Here is a 20,175-nt window from a genome sequence, read left to right on the forward strand (position 1 = left end):
TGTTCAATACCCGCAGCATAAGACAGGGTAGCTGACAATGGCTTTTGAGCTGACACTATTAATCTCCATTAATAAACCAGCAAAATGCTATTATTTTTAACCAAATCACTACGTTAGTCATCCAATAAAGACAAATGCTACATGCTGCATTTTGCATCAGCCCAAAAGGAGCAAGAGAGCCTTGCTGAAACAGAGCCTCTGCCCCAGCAAAGGAGGCACAGGGGCCTGCAGCTGTGCCACAGAAACCTCATGGAACTGCCCACCACATTTTCCAGCTGCCTGGCACAAACCACATCCACAGCAGGATTCCCCTTCACCTCACTCTGGACACAGGACATGGCAATTATTTGCACAGGGTGAAGTGGATTTATCTGGGCAGTGATAACCAACAGAGAAGTCACTCTGAACTCAAGAGATGCTACAAGAGAAACAATTAAACCTAAGGTATTCTTCCCATCTGGGACAAACTCTCCAGGAAAGGGTATGCTCCAGCTTCCTCAAGCTTTCTGCATGTTTTAAGATGTGTCTGTTGCCTTCTGCATACATCAGCACATAAGTCACCAATTTCCTTCTACTCCTGAGGTCTGAAGCAGAAGAAGAGGAAGGCTGCATTCGACAGAGGATCCCAGGACAGCCTGGACTGAGATGTGGTTGAGGCTTTACAGCTTCCTCTGGACTGCTCACCATTTCCTCAGCCTGCAGGTTGCTGGGTTTTGAGTCATGATTTACTCTTGCTGCAGACATGGAAGCAATTTGCCTTCTCACAGCCAGAGCCTGCCTGCCTCAAGCTGCCTTGCCAGACGTGAGTGGAAGGTAAACAGAGAGATGGGCTCACAGGTTAAACTTCCATTCCAGTCTGAAGATTTATCCCTGCAGATGAACTCAAGCCACAGGCAGCTCTGGGGCAGGACTCAGCTCATGAGATGACAGATGAAGGATGTTGGGTACAGCTTTCCCAGCTGGAAAGGGAAAATCAGCCAGAGCTGCGGCCTCAGCTGGAGGAGCACAGCAAGCGTGCAAGCACCCCGCAGCACGGGCCACCTCTGCCACCTCTGCAGCATCACAGTGGATTCACTCTTCCAGTGGCCAGACTTCAAGAGGATCAGTGCTCATTGGTTTGCAAGACAGCTCAAGCTGCTGCTCAGCCCAGGGCTTGGCTGTACAACCACACAGGGTGGTGTGTGTAACAAGCAATGCCACTGACTGCAAGATGAAGCATTAAACCAGTAGACATGTTTGGGCACAAATCCATTGTCCTTCAGAAAATGATTCCTTTTCATGGATTTAGAATGGCTTCAAGATAGAAAGAGTTGCCCCCAACAATGTTTGTATCAGCAAAGGGGTAGCTGGGAAGGCTTCCTTGTATACAGGCTGTTTTCTCTCACTGGATGAAGCTGTTCCAGACTCCAGCCCCATTAGGATGTGGACTGAGTGCACCTCCTGGCTGCATGGGACAGCTCAGACCACATCTTGGGTCTAGGGAAAAGCAGAAAGGTGAGCAGAGACTGAAATCAATTGCCATGTTTCTCATAAACAAAGCCAGGGAAATAAAATAAAAATCAGGGGGAAAAAAAACAAACCCCAAAACAGGTATTCTTAGAGATATAATTGGATGCTCAGAAAAATCTTCCTTGAAAAACAGTAGGGACAGGTAAGACATCTTCCCCTGGGAGACAAAAGCAGTGACAAACTGCAGAGCCCAGGGGCTGAAGTTTGTGTTGTTCAGCCACAGCATTAAACCTGCAACTAAGCTTTCCCTTCCAGTGCTTCCTGAGGGGGAAGCAGAACCATCCATGAGATCTCATTTCACCTTCTTCTCACTTGCAAGAACAATGTGCTCTTCTGTGGACAAAGCCTTGAGTCACTGCTCCCAGGTCACTCCCTGAGGCTGAGCAGCTGAGGGCTGCACAAACTGAGCCACCTTGCAGAGAAAGGCTGTGACAAAAAGCTGGAATCATTACACCTTCTCCCCTTCTGCTGGAAATAAACATTTCTGCAGTTCAGGAACTGGTCAGAGGGAAACAGCATAAGAATGTAGGCAGTTGCTGCTGCTGTCACCATCACTGGACACCTCTGTCCCAGCTGAGACTGCAAAGTACCAGTCAGCCTGCCACAGCCACGTCCCCACCCGAGCAGGAAGAACTGAGGCTAGCCCAGCCACCTTCTGAGTTAAATTGTCATCTCTGCCTTATTTCCAGCACTCACTCCATGCACAGCGTGTGACACCTACAGAGCAGCATCCAGCACTTCCCTTCCAGCTACTGGAGGCCGGGCTGGGAGTGGTGTGGAGCTGGGAACTCTTATTCCCAGAGAGCAGAGAGAAGCCCCAAGGCCTGCTGGGGGTGTGAACCTTCTACCAAAAACACGAGATGAGTGGTGTAAAATCAGAAATGAGTGAGCACTGGTCAATTTACAACAGGATCCAAAAAATCCTGCCTTTACAGGGAAGTGAATTAGCAAGCCCCTAAGTCTTCCACTGGCCTAGGCACACAACCTAATCCTGAAGAACTTACATAGTTCTGGAATGGACGCCTATGAAACCTGAAAATCCATTATTTTTTTATGACTTAAAACCAGTCACGTTACATACATTTTATTTAATAAAAGTTAAAAACACGTACAAAAATGCAGTTCCATTTCCGTAAAATATAGGCTCAAAATAAAAAGACTGAACAGTAGAGTTCAGGCAGTAAAGTGCAAAGACAGCAGCTATGCCAGTCATGCTTAATCCATAAATAACCCTTACACAGCAGGAAGGAACAGGCAGAGCAGCCACAGCCACACGGCGGCACAGCTATTCACGCACAGCCACGAGAGAACGATCCACACATCCCAGAGCGGGCTGCCAGCAATGGCAGGCCAGCTACACCCAAACAAGGAGGCAGCAGTTGCTTTTCCACATGGTGACACACATACATGACACACTTTTAAAAGTCTGTATTCTCCAAGTCCACCGTTTCCCCCCCCTCCCCGTAATGCAAAAAAACATGACAATTTATATAATTATGACAAGAGTTTCCAAATTGTTTTCTCAGGTGAGCACCATAAATAGTCAGTCTGTAAAAAAAAATGAAGTGCTAAACTGGCTACTAAACTGAGACAGGACATGCTTCCCCTGGTTAAAAGCATGCAAAAACAGCATCCAAAAGCCAGACTTCTTGTTCTAAGGGATTTCTGAGGAAAAAAAAAAAAAAAAAAAGTAAGAGCAGCAATATCTTTGTCCACCACACGAACTTGGAAAACTAGGTAGCAACAGAGAACAGCAACACCACAAGGATCCACTTCACCAGGCAAAGAGGTTCCAGCTGAGCCCTTTGGAGAGTCCAAAGCAAGGTGCACACACACGCTCGCTGGCACGTGCGCCGGGGTCAGGGGGATTACAGCACGTGCCAGGGAACGGGGTGTGGGCCTTTACAAGGTCAGGCACAACAACTTCAGTACACTTAGCACAATACTCCAAATTAGTGCAGTTTGAAAACTTACTACTGTTAATTATAACTACAGATTTTAGTGTAAAAAATAATGACATAATCTGCTTTAACTGAAACAGGTCTCTGCCAGTTTCAGGGGAGTGCCAGTTGAGGATGGCAAGTCAGCACTTCCATAGATGAGATCCACGCTTTGCCCATACTGGGAAGCAAGACCAGGATTTCAGAACAAAGCAGTAAAAGAGAGAGTGCATTCCTAGTTATCCACAGTTGATGCATATAGGAAGAACAATCCTCCTCGGTGCACAACTAAGCTTCAGTGCAGGAGTGGCCGAAGGGAGAAGAGTCCAGAAGGAATAAGCACTCCAGAAATATTTCATTCTGGGGGGAAGCTGTCTCCCAGCAAAACACCTGGGGCTTTGCTGTACTGTCAGCTCTGCTCCAGTACACACACACTCCTTCTGCACCTCGGGAACAGAGCGGTCCGATTGTGCCACGGGCATTTTGTTACTCACACCGTGCTATTACAACACAGCACTCCTGCAGCCATTGGTTCCATTTCTTAACTATCATTACACTTAGTGTAAAAGAAAATCCATTCAACAGGGAGAGTGTATTGTTTAATAGAAAAGGGTGATTTTATACAAAGTACTGTGGAGAAGTATAAGGCCACATGAAGAGCATCATAAAGTTGACATAGTGGCTATTTCTTAACTCAAGACACAATTAGTATTTCCTCTGGTGCATTGATACAGGTAAAAGAAAGCCTTGAACTATAAGGTGCACAAGCATCCACAATACAAAAAAACCCTTTAATTTTTTATTTCTCCTCTACTCAAAAAAGTATAAAGAGAGACCCACTAATTTTTTCATGGGCTATCTTGCCATTTTCACATTTCTCAGTTTATTTTGATATGTTGGTTTAGTAGGACCAAAAATAAAGCATAATTTTTAGTGTCAAAATTTCCAAACAGTGTTTGTGCTTCTACCTCCATCAGAGCAGTCTAGCTCCTCCAAACTTTGCTTCAGTGGAATGTGGACTCAAGAATGGTTCTACCAACAGCCACATCGGCTTCGACTTGCAAAGGGTATGATTTCCTAAAATGTTGAGGATTTCAGCACTAGTATTTCTCAAATAAGGTCATTCTGGTTTGGTTTGTTTTCAAAATTACTGACTCACTTTGATCTTCAATCTACCTGCATAAGGAGGGTGTAAGAGCACTAGCCCATGGCAGGATCAGGATTTGCAAGTGTGAAAACCAACCAGTATGTTATCAAATGTTGTTTATAAAACACTCTGAATGCAATAGTTTAGGTTTACTGAAAAGGAGTTTCCAAAACTCTGGGTCTCATCCAGCACAGCCCTACTAAGGTAAGTAATTTGCCTGCATAACAAGACCAAAATGAACAAATACAAAATATATTTGGTATAGAAAATAGTACTATAAAAATTAAAAACCACCCTGTTTTACTGTCCATCAAAATATTAACAGCAAGCATTACAATTTTTTTTAACCTATTGCCAAAATAATTTCCAAGGAGTTCTACTTTCCTGAAGTGCTGGTGATTGCAATTGCCCAAGTACTGAAAAAAACCAACAGGGAAGGAATGAGGAAATACAATAGATTTCTCACATAGCACTATCAACAGAGGACCTAAACCGCAGGAAAGTAAAGTACACACAAACACGGGGAAAACAAAAGCCATTGCCCATTCTGCTGTTGCCATCGGAGCTCTTCCTGATCTTCAGAAAGTCTGCAGAAGGAGCTTCTTCACTCTAGCCCTGGCAGACGGGTGATGGCACGGGGATGAGCATACTCAGAGCGCTGCCGCTCTTGGGTTTCTCTGCCGTGGCGATTCTGCTGAGTTTGCCAACCTCTGTCTGCCAGCTGGGGGTCTTCTTGGTGGTCATGTGGCGGCGGGTGTGCTTCGTCAGGTGATCGCTGCGCATGAAGCGGCGCTCGCACACCGGGCACGAGAACTTCTTCTCGCCCGTGTGCGTCCTGCGGTGCCGCGACAGTTCATCCGAGCGGGCAAACTTCTTGTCACAGCCGTCCCAGTTGCAGCTGAAAGGTTTTTCTCCTGCAGGACATAAAGGAAGCGTTTGTTACTTTTGAGAAGCTGTGTTGCAGTCTTATCAAAGGAGTAACTTAAAATCTGCCTTGCAGAAACCAGTGAACTCCACAGAACTACTCATCTGTGCAGTCATCCTAAGGTTAAGCTAAAGTTCTGTTCCGGAGAAAAATAGTAACTATCATTTCTACTTATTTCCTTGTATCTCTCTCTTTAAGTATCCTTTAATCAAGTCTGTTTTTTCAGTTGTCCAAAATCCCAGTTTAAAGAAATAGAGCCTTCATAAAGCTGCCTTATCTGCTGACAGAACAAGAAGCAAGCTCCTGAACCCATCCCCATGTATCGGTATCTCTCTGGCTGCAGCATGTCATCCACAAATACTGCGGGCAAACAGGAAGCCTGGAATGGAGCCTCAGGGTCCTGCTGCTCCAGTGATCCAGTCCTGCACAAACACACACCAGTGAGCACTGCTGAGCAAAGCCTGACCTGGCAGCCCCCCAGAGACCAGGAATGGCAGCAGTCAGCGAGGCTGCCCACATTAGCTGCTGCTCATCCTGGGCCACTGCTGAACATCCCACCTGTCCTGAGCAACCACAGCTGCAACCACTGCCTGCAACTCCCTCCGGGCTCCAGATAAACATCAACCACGTGGCCCAAGATTACAGAGACACTTTGGAGCAGAAGACAAGGGGCCCACAGAAAGGAAGCCCCACAGGAGTGTTCTCACTTCAGGTATTGAGAGTAAAGTCTGTGTCTTCTGCATGTGCTAGGATCTAGCTAGTCAGTGTGCAGAGACAAGACAGAAAAAGAAAGCTGAACTACTTACTCTTCCTCCTCATCCTGAAATGGGAACTGGCTAGTGAGGGGTCAGTGTGTTCCACCTGCCATTGATGTCTTAACCACCATACAGGGACACACACAGGCTCCCTATGGATCAGCAGCCACGTGCACAAAGCGAGGCACTTGCTGATAGTCTGTTTATCCTGGAGCACTGTTTTAATTCAGCAGCCTCTCAAGCCAGGAGCAGAAGCATCATTCTACCTCTGAACTACGGTTTACAAGAATTATCAGCTTCACATAGAGGTTAAGCTCTTTCCCCAGAGGAACTGTAAAGTTAAGCTGCCAAACTAATGCAAATCCCGCCATGCAAGCTGACATCCAATAAACCAGTGACTATGGGATAACAGCAGGTAGGGGAAAAAGTCAAGGAAAACTAAAAATAGACAGAACTATTCTATACCAATCTCCCTATGCCTATCCTTCAACATCAAAAATAATCCCTGAGAACTCAAAGTTAGTTTTAATTTAACAAGATCCTGGAAGCGGAAAAAGGGTAAGTAAAACACATATAGACTGTTTTCCCACTGACTCAATTTATGGAGCAAATCACTTCATATTAATTACAATTAATTTTCATTTACCTCTAAAATTCCCCTTCTGCAACCGAATAAACTGTTACATTCCTGAAGGAGCTCTGCTTCCTAACACAGCAGCCCAAAATCTCAATGCATTCCCATTTATCCTACACAAAACTCTGGGGGCACAAAAACCCTCAAGGAAACAAAAAAAAGGCAGTTTCTGAGTTTCTTTTTTCTTTTACTCACGTAACAATTAAGACCAACTACCTGTCCTGTGTTTTGCTTACACCAGACCTCCCCATGCTCCAAAACAAGGGACTTGCACAATTCATTTCAATCTAGTCCAGATGGCAGGATTCCACTTAGATCTAAACACATGCACACAGACAGCAAAGCTTCCCTCCAACTAAAGCCTGTGAAATTCAACTAACGCTACAGGGTCAGCTGAGGTCTCAGAACAAAGTATGTCTTGTTTTGCTTGTCCATGGAGAATGAACATTCCTTCCATCCCTGAGATGAGCAAAAGCATCCCCATCACCTGCTCCTTCCCTTTCCCACCCCTCTCCATGGTGCAAAAAGCGTGCATTTCAGCGCCCCAACAGGAGCCAGAGCCCTCTCGTACCAGTGTGGGTGCGAAGGTGGGCTTTGAGGTGGGAACTTTTGAAATAGGTTTTCTTGCATCCGGGGAAGTCACACACGTAATTCCTCCGTCTGGAGAAGTCCATCTGGGGGGCACAGGTCTGACCAGAAGCGATGAACACAGGAGCAGGGGCGAGGGGCAGTAACTTGGTGCTGCCAACAGTCACCACGGCCGGCGGGCACGGCGGCGTCTGCGTGACAGCGGGCTGCGGAAGAACCAACATGACAGTCCCCTGAGGCACAGAAGGTCCCATGAGCACAGGCTGGGAGAGCGGGGCTGTCTGCGGTAAAATAGGTTTCATGGGAGTCGAGAGGGCTGGAGTTGAAGGCTTGACATAGGCATTAATCATGCTGCTTTGTCCATTTAAAGGGATCATTTGACAGAGAACCTGGGGACTCGAGACGGGGGCAGGTGTCACTGGGGTAGCTCTTTTTTGCAAGTCATTTTCGCAATTCTTTGGTAAGCGGGTTTGTGGTGAAACAGGCCGGACTGGTAGCTGCCCTTTATTGGTCACAATATCACTGGAGTCATGTGCATAAGGCTGATGTACCGGAGAGGTTTTGTTGATTAAATCATCTGCAGCCCACGTGTCCTGTGGCAGTCTGGAATGTTTTCGGTCATCCGCTCCACACCAGTCTCTGGAAGTGCTGTAGCCCGAAGTTACCTTTGTTTTCTCTTGCACAGCAGGAATGTGATGGTAAGCAGAACTATCACCTGTGTGACGTATGACACTTGTGGCCATGGCCCTGCAGGGCTGAGGAGCAGAGAATTCAGAGATCACTGGCTTCTGGCTGCTCGGTCGCCCCACGCTGGGAACAGATGGCTTGGTTATGGGAGAGGCACCGGTCGCTGACGTGACTGAGCAGGCAGCTGTATTTGCCATGACAGTCCTTGGTTTGGAGTAAGTCACTTGTGAGGACAGGAGCGTAGCTGCTGACATCTCAACGAAGTCAGGGCTGTGTGGAGGGGTCATGCACTGCAAAAAAAACCCACACCAGTGGATCAGTGTAATTCCATAGCACAGTTTTCCCCTATTTTTACTCTGAAAAATAAAATTACATGCCCTCTCCCAGCGTATCAGAATGTGTCTCTTAGGACAAACTGAATAAAGTATGCTGCTGTGGTTTAATCCCAGATGGCAACCAACTCCCGTGAAGCTCACTCATCCTCCACCCCCAGATGGATGGGAAGGAGAATCAGAAAAAGGTAAAACCTATGGGTTGAGATGAGAACAAGTTAATAATGCAAATACAGGAAAATACAATAATAAAAAAATAGAAAGAATGCAGATAAAAAGAGAGAGAGAGAAATAAAGCTCAAGAGAAACAAATGATGCACAGTACAACTGCTCACCACCCACGTGGCCTGATCCCAAGCAGTGACTGGCTCCTCTTGGCCAACTCCCCCCAGTTTATACACTGAACACAATGCTCTATGGTATGGACTATCCCTTTGGCCAGTTTGGTCAGTAGTGTCCTAGCCATGCTCTCTCACAAGGCTTATCCTCACTGGCAGAGCAGGAGACAATGAGAAGTCCTTGGTTTAACTGCTGCTGAGCAGTGCTTACTCTAAAACATCAGTGTGATATCAACGTTATTCTCACCTTAAATCCCAAGCACAGTACTGTGCCAGCTATGAGGATGAAAATTAACTCTATCCCAGCTGAAAACAGGACAATATCCACCCCTTATTCTATGCCATTTACATCATGACCACACTTTTCAGTACATCCCAATTAATCACCATTATTTTTCTTGTCTTTTGAAACAGGCATCCTTCTCTTAGTCTGTGGGCCATTCCTCTAAAACATCTGTTGAGCTCATTCATGCATCACTTTGGGCTCCAATTTACAGCAACTCTTCAGGGCAGGAAAGATGGTGTGTTACGTTGGATTGCTGCCTACTGAAGTTAATTCTCATTCCATCACTGCTGTGTTTGTCCAGATTCATCAAAGTTTGTCCTTCATTAATCTGGGTGATTCCTACTGTAATACCCCTGATGTTGCATGTAGCCAGCTCAGCAGTGGTGACATGAGTGTTACATGGCAATCAACATCATACCATCCAAATCTCACACAGAACCAGATCCCCTGGAACAAAACTTTGGACTTCCCTATCCTCCCACATTACCCACCAACTGCACCCAGGTCCTTGAGCAAAAGCAATCCCATGGATGGGGCTGTCATTTCCTGATGCAGGAATAACTCCAATTGTTTTCTCCAGCAGCTTTTTTGTGTGCACTACAGGGATTTTATCCCTTCTACACTATGTAGAAGTTTTGCTTGAGCACGGCTGGCCCAGCTGGCAGATCCTCTAGTGCTGACTGCCCATGTAGCCTTTGCTAAATGTGTATCCCGTTGTTTGAAGGTCCCACCACCCATTGCTCTCAGTCAGTCTGTTCTATCATTCAATTTTCCTGGAGACTGGCACATGATAGGGTATGTGATAAACCCACACAATGCCATGGTCTGCAACCCAGGTGTCTGTGAGGTTGTGTTGAAAATGAGTTCCCCTGTCTGGCTCAATTCTTTCTGGGATGCCATGTTGCCGTAAGACTTGCTCTCCAAGGCCCAGGACAGTGTTCCAGACAGTGGCATGGGGCACGGAATAGGTTCCCAGTTATCTGGTGGTTGCTTCCACCATGGTAAGAAATTGGTGCTTGCCTTGGTGGGTTTGTGGGAGTCTGATAGAGTCCATCTGCCAGGTGTTCCCATATTTGTATTTCAGCCATTGTCCTCCACACTAAAGAGGCTTTAACTGCTCGTCTTGATTAACTGAAGTGTATGTTTACAATTATGGATAGCCCTACAAGAGTGTCCATGGTCAAGTCCACCCCTTGATCATCACACGATCTACATGTTGCATTTCTTCCTTGATGGCCTCAGATGTCATGGGCTCACCAAGCAATAAATAATTCACTCTAGTGAATCTTGCCAATCCAAATCCACCTGGGCCACTTCAGTCTTAGAAGCCTGATCCACCTGTTGGTTGTTTTGATGTTCCTTGGTGGCCCAAGTCTTGGGTACATGAGCATCCACGTGACGTACCTTTGCAACCAGGGTCTCCACCCAGGCAGCAGTATCTTGCCACAAGGGAGCAGCCCAGATGGGTTTACCTCTGCTCTGCTTCCATCACTGCAACCACCATCACAGGGCATTTGCCACCACCCGTGAATCAGTACAGAGATAAAGCACTGGCTGTTCTTGTTCAGCAGTGTCTAAAGCCAATGTTCACCTCTGCAAAGTAACTCAATTCACCTTCTCCTTCAGCAGTTTCTGTAATTTTTTGTAGGATACACCATACAGCCACTTCCATCTTCAATGCTTCCTACAACACAGCAGGAATCAAACACAGCAAACTGTTTCTCATTTTTGGGTAACTTATTATACAATAGAGTCTCTTCAGCACATGTCATCTCCTCAGGTGGCATCCAGGAGTCTTGAAAGTAATCACGATGACTGAGGCTTCCTATTTGAGCAGCCAGTGTGACCACCAAGAGCCACTTATTCCACATAGCATCAGCTACATGATGTGTAGGAAACCCATCCTTTGCACATCCAGCCCAGCACCAGGAATCAGGATGCCAGGGAGTGCTGCGCTTCAGTACCAATCACTTCCAAAGCAGCTGGAACCTCTTTGTAAGCTGCCAATATCTCTTTCACAGCTGGAATACAGTGGGCTTCAGATCCTTTGTACCCTTGACTCCAACGCCCTAGAGGCTGACCCAATTCTCCCCTGTGCCTTCTACCAGAGGTTCCAGGTAGGGCCATTTCCTTTGGCTGTGCAGCATAGAGAACATTTTTTGTATCTTGTCCTGCCTGGACTGGCCCAAGGGCTGGGGCAGAGTTAATTTTCTGCATGAATTATCTCCTGTTTAATTTGTTCAAAGGCTTGTTGTTGTTCAGGGCCCCATTTGAAATCATTCTTCTTCTGGGTCACTTGACAGAGAAGGCTGACAATCAGATTGTAATTTGGAATGTGCATTCTCCAAAAACCCACAATGCCTAAGAAAGCTTGTGTTTTTCTTACTAGTTGGTAGAAACCTAGCTGTTATTTTGCTAATCAAATCCATTAGGATCTGATGACATCCACCTTGCTATTTTATTCTTAAAAACTGGATCTACTATGCAGGCTCCTGGACCTTACTTTGTTTTATGGCAGCTTTCAGAGAGATTTGGACTATTTTCTTCCCTTTCTCAAAAACTTCTGCTGCTGTGTTGCCCACAATGGTACTATCAATATACTGCAAGTGTTCTGGAACTGGATCAGTCCACGGCAAATGGTCCAAAGTTTTGCCATGTGGGTTGGGCACACTGACTTTATCTGGATGTGTGGGTGACTGTGCTCATGTAAGAAAAAAACCCCTCTGGTACATACAGCTAATTCCCTCAGGTACTAGATATGTCTCCCCACAGTAGCCCACCTGCCTGGGTGACATTGCCTCTTTCTTGAAGGGATACCTTTCCTTCACACTTGACCAAATTTCCTCCACATGCTGAAGACTTTGACATTTTTCCAATCACCTCATCAATGCTCTCTTCCCTAGGAAGTCATCCCAACTGCTTGGCTTCCCTATCTCCTAATTCCAGGCTACTAGCCCCACTGGAACAGCCAGGTGATAATGTGCACACCTGGACAGCGGCTGAAACCTCCTCACATATCCCACACATCCCTCAGGGACAGAGGCTGAGTGGTTACCTCTTGTTCTGTCTCTTCCTCCATCCAGTTTTTGTGATGGCCTTGCTTCATCCTCCTTTAGTAAATGAGCTGACTTTGGTGTCCATTTCTTCTTGTGTACAAGGACAACTGATCATGGCACAAGCTCATCCTCTGGCTCAGCTGCATCACCCCTTGCTGGGGTCTGAGTAGTCACACTGCATGATGCCAGGGTCTGAGCAGCCACAAACAGTTGCTTAACCCTAAACAAGACCTGAACCACATTCCCAGGTCCTGGTCATTCACAGACCATGGTTTCAGCATCCCAAGGATATTCAAAATTTCCAAAATTCCCATGCCTGGAGAAGAAGGGCAAGATTGTGTGTGTATTCCACACAGGTTGGACCACCGACGTAAAAGGGAAACGGTGTCACTGTTAGCAGTTTCTAATAGATGGTTCCCCAAGCACAGAGGTGATACAGAGGGGCTGAGAATGTGGAAAGCAGACTGGTTTCAAGGGCAGCAGTTCTGTGCTATCACATAATCCAGTGTTACAAAGCACAATAAAATGATAACCTTAGCCCAGCCCCCAGAGATGATACCATAACACTAGGGGGAAAATACACAAGAAGTAAGTTGTTACATAACACAGCAACCCTGATAGCAAATAATTCAACACTGTGATCAACAACTAATAAACTAATAAGATAAATCCTGATAACAAATTTGTTTCAGCACAGGCTGGTCAGATCTGTCGTGGAGGAGAATCAGAAAGATAAAACTCATGTGCTGACACAAGAACAAGTTAATAATTAGAAGCAAGTAAAATATAATAACAGCAATTGTCATTATTGTTACAGGGAGACACCAAGAAGGGAGAGAGAGCAATAAAGCCCAAGAGAAACAAGTGGTGCACAGTACAATTGCTCAACACCCACTCACCGATGCCCAGGTCCTTCCCAACATCACTAGTCATCCCAGTTTTTATGCTAGGCATGACACTCTATGGTATGGAATATCCTCCTGGCCAGTTCGATCACCTGCCCTGGCCATGCTACTTCCTAGCTTCCTGTGCACCTCCTCACTGGTGGGAATCTGGAAAGTCCTTGACCTGGGGTAAGCACTGCTCAGCAACAACTAGACCATCAGGATGTTAACAGCATTATTCTTATTCTAAATCACAAACACAACACTGTGCCAGCTACTAGGAAGAAAATCAACTCTATCCTAGCCAACACCAGGACACTACATTGCCTTATCTCATGGGCATTCTGATTAAGCTCAAAGGTGTATTAATAAAAGGAAGGCAATGAGGTAGCTGTAAACCTGCATCAAACACTGCCAAGTATACTCACTGCACCACAAAAAAGTCTTTCATTCCTTTCTCCACAGCAATGGACACAGCTGTAAGAGGCTATGGGCAGAATAAACAGACCAACAATAGACAGCAATACTCTACTTTTCTATTTCAAGCTCCCAGCAAGCCCTAGATCTTTTCTCAATGATTACCTCATTGTTTCATGGCTACTTTTTAGATAAAGACAAATGAAACTGCTCTGTCCCTTCTTATTCATCCATTTCTCTCTATGCTGTCTTCCTGCATCACCTCTTCTTCCTCCTTTCCCACTGAAAGGTATCTCCTGTGCTGCTCAAGAGACTGTCAGCACTGAGCAGCAGGAGATATTATGGCAGCTGCTTGTCAGGCTGCTCTTAGCTCAGCCTCTTTCCTCTACTATTCCCCTTTTACCTGGCAACTGCATGCTAGAAGCCTACTGGTTAAAATGGGCCTTAACCATCTAAAACCCCAATGGCACCAAGCCCTTTTTTTAATACCTACTTTTGTTGCAACATAAATTGAAACAAAAGAAAAAAAAATTTGGATTCAACCAACATTAGTCAGCTGGAGGAGACCAATGTCTGGAGAAATAACAGACTACATGTACAAACATATGGTACAGAAACTAATTAAATTGCCTATTTCATAATGGCAACGTGTACTTTCTCTTACAATGGCCAATGAAGCATAACATCGTCAGAGGCCTCTTTTTATACGTGCGTGCAGATACGTTGATGCCAAATCACCAAGGCTCACTCTGCCATTCTTATTCAAAGTGCTCCAAGAAACCTACAGCAGCCATCTCGACATCCCTGTCAAATCCAATAACCTGTCAGCAAGGGCTTTCACACCTACATTTAACAAAAGCCTCTACATTTGCTAAACCAGAGACAGCAAAAAAACATAAACTCAACATGCCCAGCTCACAACTCTGTGCACAGCACAGGCTGTGACAAAGGGACACCTGAGCAAGCCTGTCTTTTCCAGCCAAGTTAAAGCATTGCAGGGATGGGACATCCACGTGTTGGGCACGTTTGTTTTGTGTTCATGCTTTTCTTACCAGTGTCGATAGATAGTCCTTTGGTAATTCAGCCGCAGCCTCGGCGTGCATTGTGAAATCCCCAGAATCCGAGAAGGGCGTGAGGGGCCTTATCTTTAATAGGTCACCTTTCTGCGATCTTTGACCCCAGGAGCTCATGCAAACAAGGGCTTCAACAGCTTCAATGTCGTTCTGCTCCAAGGTGCTGCAGGTGGACCTTTCACTGTCATGGCGCTGCCGCTCACGGATAGACTCATAGATGTCCACAATGTCAACCTGAGTGTAATCGGATTACTGGCTATTAGGACAAGTCAGAATACAAAACTGACACCACCCACACACTGTCTGCTCACGGTGAAGGTCAAATGAAACAGATCCCATGCCCGTGGCAAGACTTTTACCAACTGGCTCATCTCTCACTCTCCCCCGAGCAGCTCGTCTCCACATTCCCTACTCTTAAAAAAAGAAAAAAGAAGAAAAAAAAGTAATAATAAAAAAAAAAAAAAAAAAGACGTGATTTTCCAGGAAGAGAACAGATATTTGTGTGGCTCACATTTCATTTCCAAGCCAACTTTCCTGAATGACACTGCTCTGAACAAACACATCCCATGCTTGCATGCAAGCATAAAAGAGGAAAATCCCGACTTTGAACCTTGTTTAGAGAAGGCTGTTTCCTGAATCCAAAAGACTATTCAGCACTAATCTCATTCTGGAAACATTTAGAAGATAAATTTCAGCTGCCGGTAAGATGCTTTAAGGTATGATCATTGACTCGGAGTACTGCACATCACAAATGATTTTTAATCTTATTTTTCATAGGGAAGCCATGATGGGGAAAAGATGGAAGGAAAATAGTTTTCCAAGTACAGTGGGAACTGTTTGTATTGAACTTCAGAAAGGCCTGATAATACATAGGTGCTATGTATCTAAAAGACACTCTGAGTAATCACACTGATTTGTTTCCAATTGCAAGCATCACAGTATTTGTGTGTGCACGTGTACGCATGCAAAACACTTGACTTCTCTGCACAAGGATATCCAAACTTCACAAAGCTCTTGCAGTGCTTGGCAGTGGCTCCAAAAGCTACGCTAGCCTGATGGGTTATTACTGACATGCCAGCTCAGTCCCAGCTAGGCATCCAGGCTCCTCCAGGCTTTAGACACACCAACGAACCTGAAGGCTGAGATTCAGAAGAGCGGACCAAGCCTCCTGAGCCTACTGCTGTTACACAGTGTTTATGTACTGCAGGAAAAAGGTTTTAACTCTAAAGGCAACACCACACCATTAGCATGGCCTCGAGCCCCAGAAGGAATTCTATTCATTGGGTGACAGCATGTACACTAAGTCAGTGGGTTTTGTTACTGAGTTAAGTAATGTGGGACGATCCTTATTCAACAGTGTCACAAAGATGTAAAGCTCGGTTTACGCTCCAGGGATGTGCAGGCAAACATGCTAAGCATAATGGAATGAAAATATTGGTACTGCACTCACAGAGGACTTTCACCTAAACCATGAGGTACCAGGCATGGAGATGTCACGATTCAGGGGCTGGAAGGGGTAAAAGCAATGAACACGTTGGAGAGAGACTTCTAAGAATTTCCACTGAAAAACAGTGAGAGGAAAACACGATGCGTGCCTGCAAGCCTGGACCTCCATCGCCTGTCACACGGGGGCCACGCCAGGCGAGGCTCTGCACCGAGCACAGTCTGCCACTGTTCCTCCAAGTGCGCCTGCAAGCAGCCAAGCCCACAGGCTTGTATTTTCCAACCCTACCTTTCAGGAGAGCAGCTTTCCCTAAAGAAACATTAAAAAAAAAAAGTGCCTCGCTTCCTCAAAAAACACCCCGAAAAAAAAAAAAAAACCCTCACAAAAAAAGCCCATTCTGCAGACGAGCGCTGCAGCGCGGGCTCCCCGGCTGCTGCCAGGGAAATAGCCAGCCGCGCCTGTCCTCACATCACCCCGCCGGGAACTACGTGCGCGGGGCGCCGGCAGGATGGGCACGGGCAGGGAGGCGCGGGCTGCGGGCAGGATGGGGACGGGCAGGGAGGCGTGGGCAGGATGGGACGGGCAGGGCGGGTCGCGGGCGGGAAGGACGGGGCACGGGCAGGGAGCACGGTGGGCGGGCAGGGGGATGCGGGCAGCGCGGGTCGCTCCCGGGCGGGATGGGGGCGGCAGGCGGGGAGCTGCGGGCTGCAGGGGGAGCGGGCGGGCAGTGCTACGGGGGCAGCGCCTCCCGCCGCCCGCAGGGGCCCCCACCCGCTCCCCGCCCCGCGGCGGCTGCCCAAGGCCGGGCGGTGCCCCCGAAAAAAGGATGGCGCGAAAGGAAGAAGGAGGAGGAGAAGGGGGCGGAGGGCAGCTCCCACCCTGCCGCCACCCCCGCACGGTCGCGGAGGGAGGGCCGCCCCCCTTCCCTGCAGGTGACCGGAGCAACAGCCCCTTCTGAGGGCTCTGCCCGGGCACAGCCGCCGCGTACCCGCCGCCCGACCCAGCCGCTCCCCGCCGGGTGAGTAGCGGTCCCCGCCGGGGCGGCGACGGTGCCCGCACTCTGCCCGCCACCGAGCACGTGCCCGGGCTGCACCGGCGCTGGCTATCCCCACCGCCCCCGCTTCCCTCCCTCCCTCCGCGCGCCCGGTGCTCACCGCGGGCGCATCTCCCATGTCCGAGCAGGGGGAGCCGTGCATGGCGCGGCTCGGGCGGGCGGCGTTGTCAGCGGTGCGCCCGGAGAGCGGCGGCGGCGGGAGCGGCGGCGGCGCGCACACGGCGGCGGGAGCGGCACCCGGCAGCGCCGCCTCCTCCCGGCCCCGCCCGCCGGGAGCGGCGCGGCCGCGCGCTGGGGGGAGCGCTTCGAGCGCGGCCCGCGCCGAACAGCGCGGGGGGGGACGGCCCCGGCCAATCAGCGCCCGCCGCGGCCCGCGCCCGGCCAATCAGCGGCGGCGGGCGGCGTGATCGCGGCGTGCCGGCGGGAAGGGCGGCGCGTGGGCACGGCCGGCGGGAAGGCGGGGCGGGGGCGGGGGCGGGGGCGGGGCCGGCAGGGGCGGGGGAGCGCGCGCTGGAAACTGGGGGAAAGGTCGGGGGCGGGCGGCGGCCGGGAATGCCCGCGCGCGGGGGGGCGGGGCCGCCGCTCTTCCCCTCCCGCCCGCGGTGCGTGCGGCGCAGCACGAGCGCTCCCGCCAACCGCCGCCGCCCGCGTGCGCGGGGAGCGCCGCCGCTCCCGCCGCTTCCCGCCACCCGCCGCCAGCTTTCCCGTGTGGGAAAAGCGCCCCTGTCCCGCGGCTTCCCGCCACCCGCCGCCAGCTTTCCCGTGTGGGAAAAGCGCCCCTGGTCCCGCAGCTTTCCCGCCACCCGCCGCCAGTTCTGCCGTCGAGGTCCTGCCTGCCACGTACGATAGGGAAGGGGTCGGGCGCCTGCCCGGCCACGGCACTGCTTTGCCGGATGAAGGATTTGGGATCACAGACAGCCCCTAAACCCCCTCCCAGATCCGTGAAGGGTCAGTGTTATGGATCATTGGATCCGTTGGTGTTGGAAGGCCTCCCCTGGACCAGCCCAGAATGTAGCTCTTTAGAGCCTTAAGTCACAACATATATTCTATTCAAAAATGTGTGTTCTTCAGTTTTTCCTGTCCCCAGCCCTTGTTTTCATTTTCCAGTGGCAGCCAAAGTGTATTGGCCCTGTGACTCCCAGCAGGATTTGTGGTTGCACTGAGCAGCACCAAGTGCTGGCGGCACCGAGCGCAGCTAGGGCAGCTCTGCATCTCACAGCCTGCCAAGGGACGGGAAAGACCTGGGGCAGCTCTGCATCTCACAGCCTGCCAAGGGATGGGAAAGACCTGGGGCAGCTCTGCATCTCACAGCCTGCCAAGGGACGGGAAAGACCTGGGTCCCCAGGGAGGGGGTCAGACCTGTGTCCCCAGGGACAGCACAGCCGTGGGTCCTGCAGGCCTCCGATGGCTGCTGGCTTTGCCAGCACTATCCCAATCCACCCTGCCCCTTCCCTTATGCCTCCTTGGCACAGAATGAGGACAGCAAAAAGCATTTTATCCTGCTCAATTATCTCTGTTTATTCCTTCCCTGGTTTCTCAAGACATTACATCCTCAAGTGTCCACACAGAGAATCATCTTGAATCTCTGGGCACCTTCTGCTGTCAGCTTCATTTTACCACGGGGGTTTATTGTTTCCATTACAGCTCTTCCGAATCCCCATCCTTCCCTGCTGTCCATGCAGCTTCTAAAGCTTCATCGCATTGTGTTCATCCCTGCTCTCCATTGCTGCACATTCCAGCTTTCCCAGCACTAGCCCATCCCAGCCCATCAAACAACAAGTTCCAGGGATCTCCCTGGCCAGCTCTTTGAGCAGTGCATGGGATAGCAGCAGCTCTCTCTCCGTATTTGCATGAGACTTGCTGTGCTGCAGCCCTGGCCTCTGCTGTGTGATGGTGAGGAAAATGCTCATAATTCACACTGCAAATCGGCTTCTAACATTAAATTTAGAGTTTTGTTCGCAGAAGGGAATCAGTTGTGTGACAGAGAATGAAAAAAGTTTGTGGAAATGCCATCAGTGACTAAAAAGCACAGTTGAGGTGGCACAGAGGGGGCATGGGGTTAGTGCCTGTCCGTTGCATGGATCCTTTTCAAGAAAAACCTTTAATGAATTGTAAAACTAGGAAAATACTGTTCTATTTTGCATGTTTTCCAGTTCTGCAGTAGTTGGGAAGTGACTTGTGTTTTTCTCCTTGCTGCTTGTTGTAACACATGCAGTTCCTGCTCAAAGCACTCACTCGCTCAGCCTTAGTCATTGGCAGCAGAGACGTTTGATTCAGTAACAGCATCCGAAGGCAGCACAGCAGCCTCGCCAGGGAAGAAGCAGTCACAGGGAAGTAGAGTGGAATCATTTCTCCTGACTCCCAACAGGGTGTTTCCCGTGTCACACACCACAGGCTCTGCCTACATGTTCCACGTTCCCCAGGAGTCCTCGCTACAGCTCGTGGATGCAAGACCAGTCAAAAGAAGTGATGTTGCAGGTCTGTACTCCGACTCGTGCTACAGGGAAGATGTGCTTGATTGTGTTCTCCTTGCTGAGCTAAAAATGGCAACTAAAGTTTTTTAAATAAATCCGTGGAACTCTTACCAAAGTCACCTAGTTTGCCTTTCCAGCTGAGGCGGCATTGGATGAGGAAGAAGCACCTTCATCCTCACGTTGAGTATCAGGGGTCTGAACCCCGCAGAGCCTGAGCCCCCATCCCTGGCAGCCTTGGAGCTTCTCCCTGTCTCACGACTCCTCCCTGCTTTCTTTCCCTTCCCGAGGCTGCTTCAAGGTGAACAATAAAGCAGTTAACACTATCCTGGTTCTTTATGCTTGTGCCTACACCCGCTGATTTCCCCATGGGTTTCACCCAGCAGCACAGCTTCCTGAGCAGCACACCAGCGAGATCCTTGGGATGATCCATGCTGGCTGCAGTTTCCCTCCTTGGAGGCAGAAACCTGGAACAAAGCCCAGGTATCCTCCGTACTCCGTTCCAAAGAGCTCAGAGCAGCCTGCCCATGTCGGTGACTGCAGGATGCTGGTGTCCCTGCCCTGCCTGCCTGTGGCAAGGTGCCTCCCTCCCAGCAGGGCCATCCTGCACCAGCCCCCCTGCCTCCAGCGCTGCT

At 49.0% G+C, this 20,175-nt stretch overlaps 1 protein-coding gene across 2 annotated transcripts; it reads right to left on the reverse strand.

Moving 5' to 3' along the window:
• Positions 1 to 2,577: 2,577 nt before the first annotated feature.
• KLF11 (Kruppel like factor 11) lies at positions 2,578 to 17,274 on the reverse strand. 2 transcript variants are annotated; one of them, XM_038132372.1, is made up of 4 exons: positions 17,170 to 17,274; positions 14,551 to 14,805; positions 7,482 to 8,475; positions 2,578 to 5,510 (listed from the first exon to the last, which is right to left on the reverse strand). In XM_038132372.1, the coding sequence occupies exons 1-4, from the start codon at positions 17,209 to 17,211 to the stop codon at positions 5,206 to 5,208; spliced, it is 1,596 nt and encodes a 531-aa protein (XP_037988300.1). In that variant the 5' UTR covers positions 17,212 to 17,274; the 3' UTR covers positions 2,578 to 5,205. The 2 variants fall into 2 exon arrangements, with proteins under 2 accessions (XP_037988300.1, XP_037988301.1); XM_038132373.1 differs by lacking the exon at positions 17,170 to 17,274 and adding an exon at positions 16,022 to 16,611.
• Between the last annotated feature and the right edge of the window lie 2,901 nt (positions 17,275 to 20,175).

This window comes from Motacilla alba, chromosome 3, assembly GCF_015832195.1.
Source record: "Motacilla alba alba isolate MOTALB_02 chromosome 3, Motacilla_alba_V1.0_pri, whole genome shotgun sequence".
Lineage (NCBI taxonomy): Eukaryota > Metazoa > Chordata > Aves > Passeriformes > Motacillidae > Motacilla > Motacilla alba.

Bases quoted from the DNA above. Each gene is read 5' to 3' on its own strand.
- KLF11 (XM_038132372.1), bottom strand. From the start codon at position 17,211: ATGCACGGCTCCCCCTGCTCGGACATGGGAGATGCGCCCGCG. The intron at 14,806-17,169 runs GTGAGCACCGGG...GATTACACTCAG, and splicing joins ACATGGGAGATGCGCCCGCG to GTTGACATTGTGGACATCTA. The intron at 8,476-14,550 runs GTAAGAAAAGCA...TTTTTTTTGCAG, and splicing joins AGGACTATCTATCGACACTG to TGCATGACCCCTCCACACAG.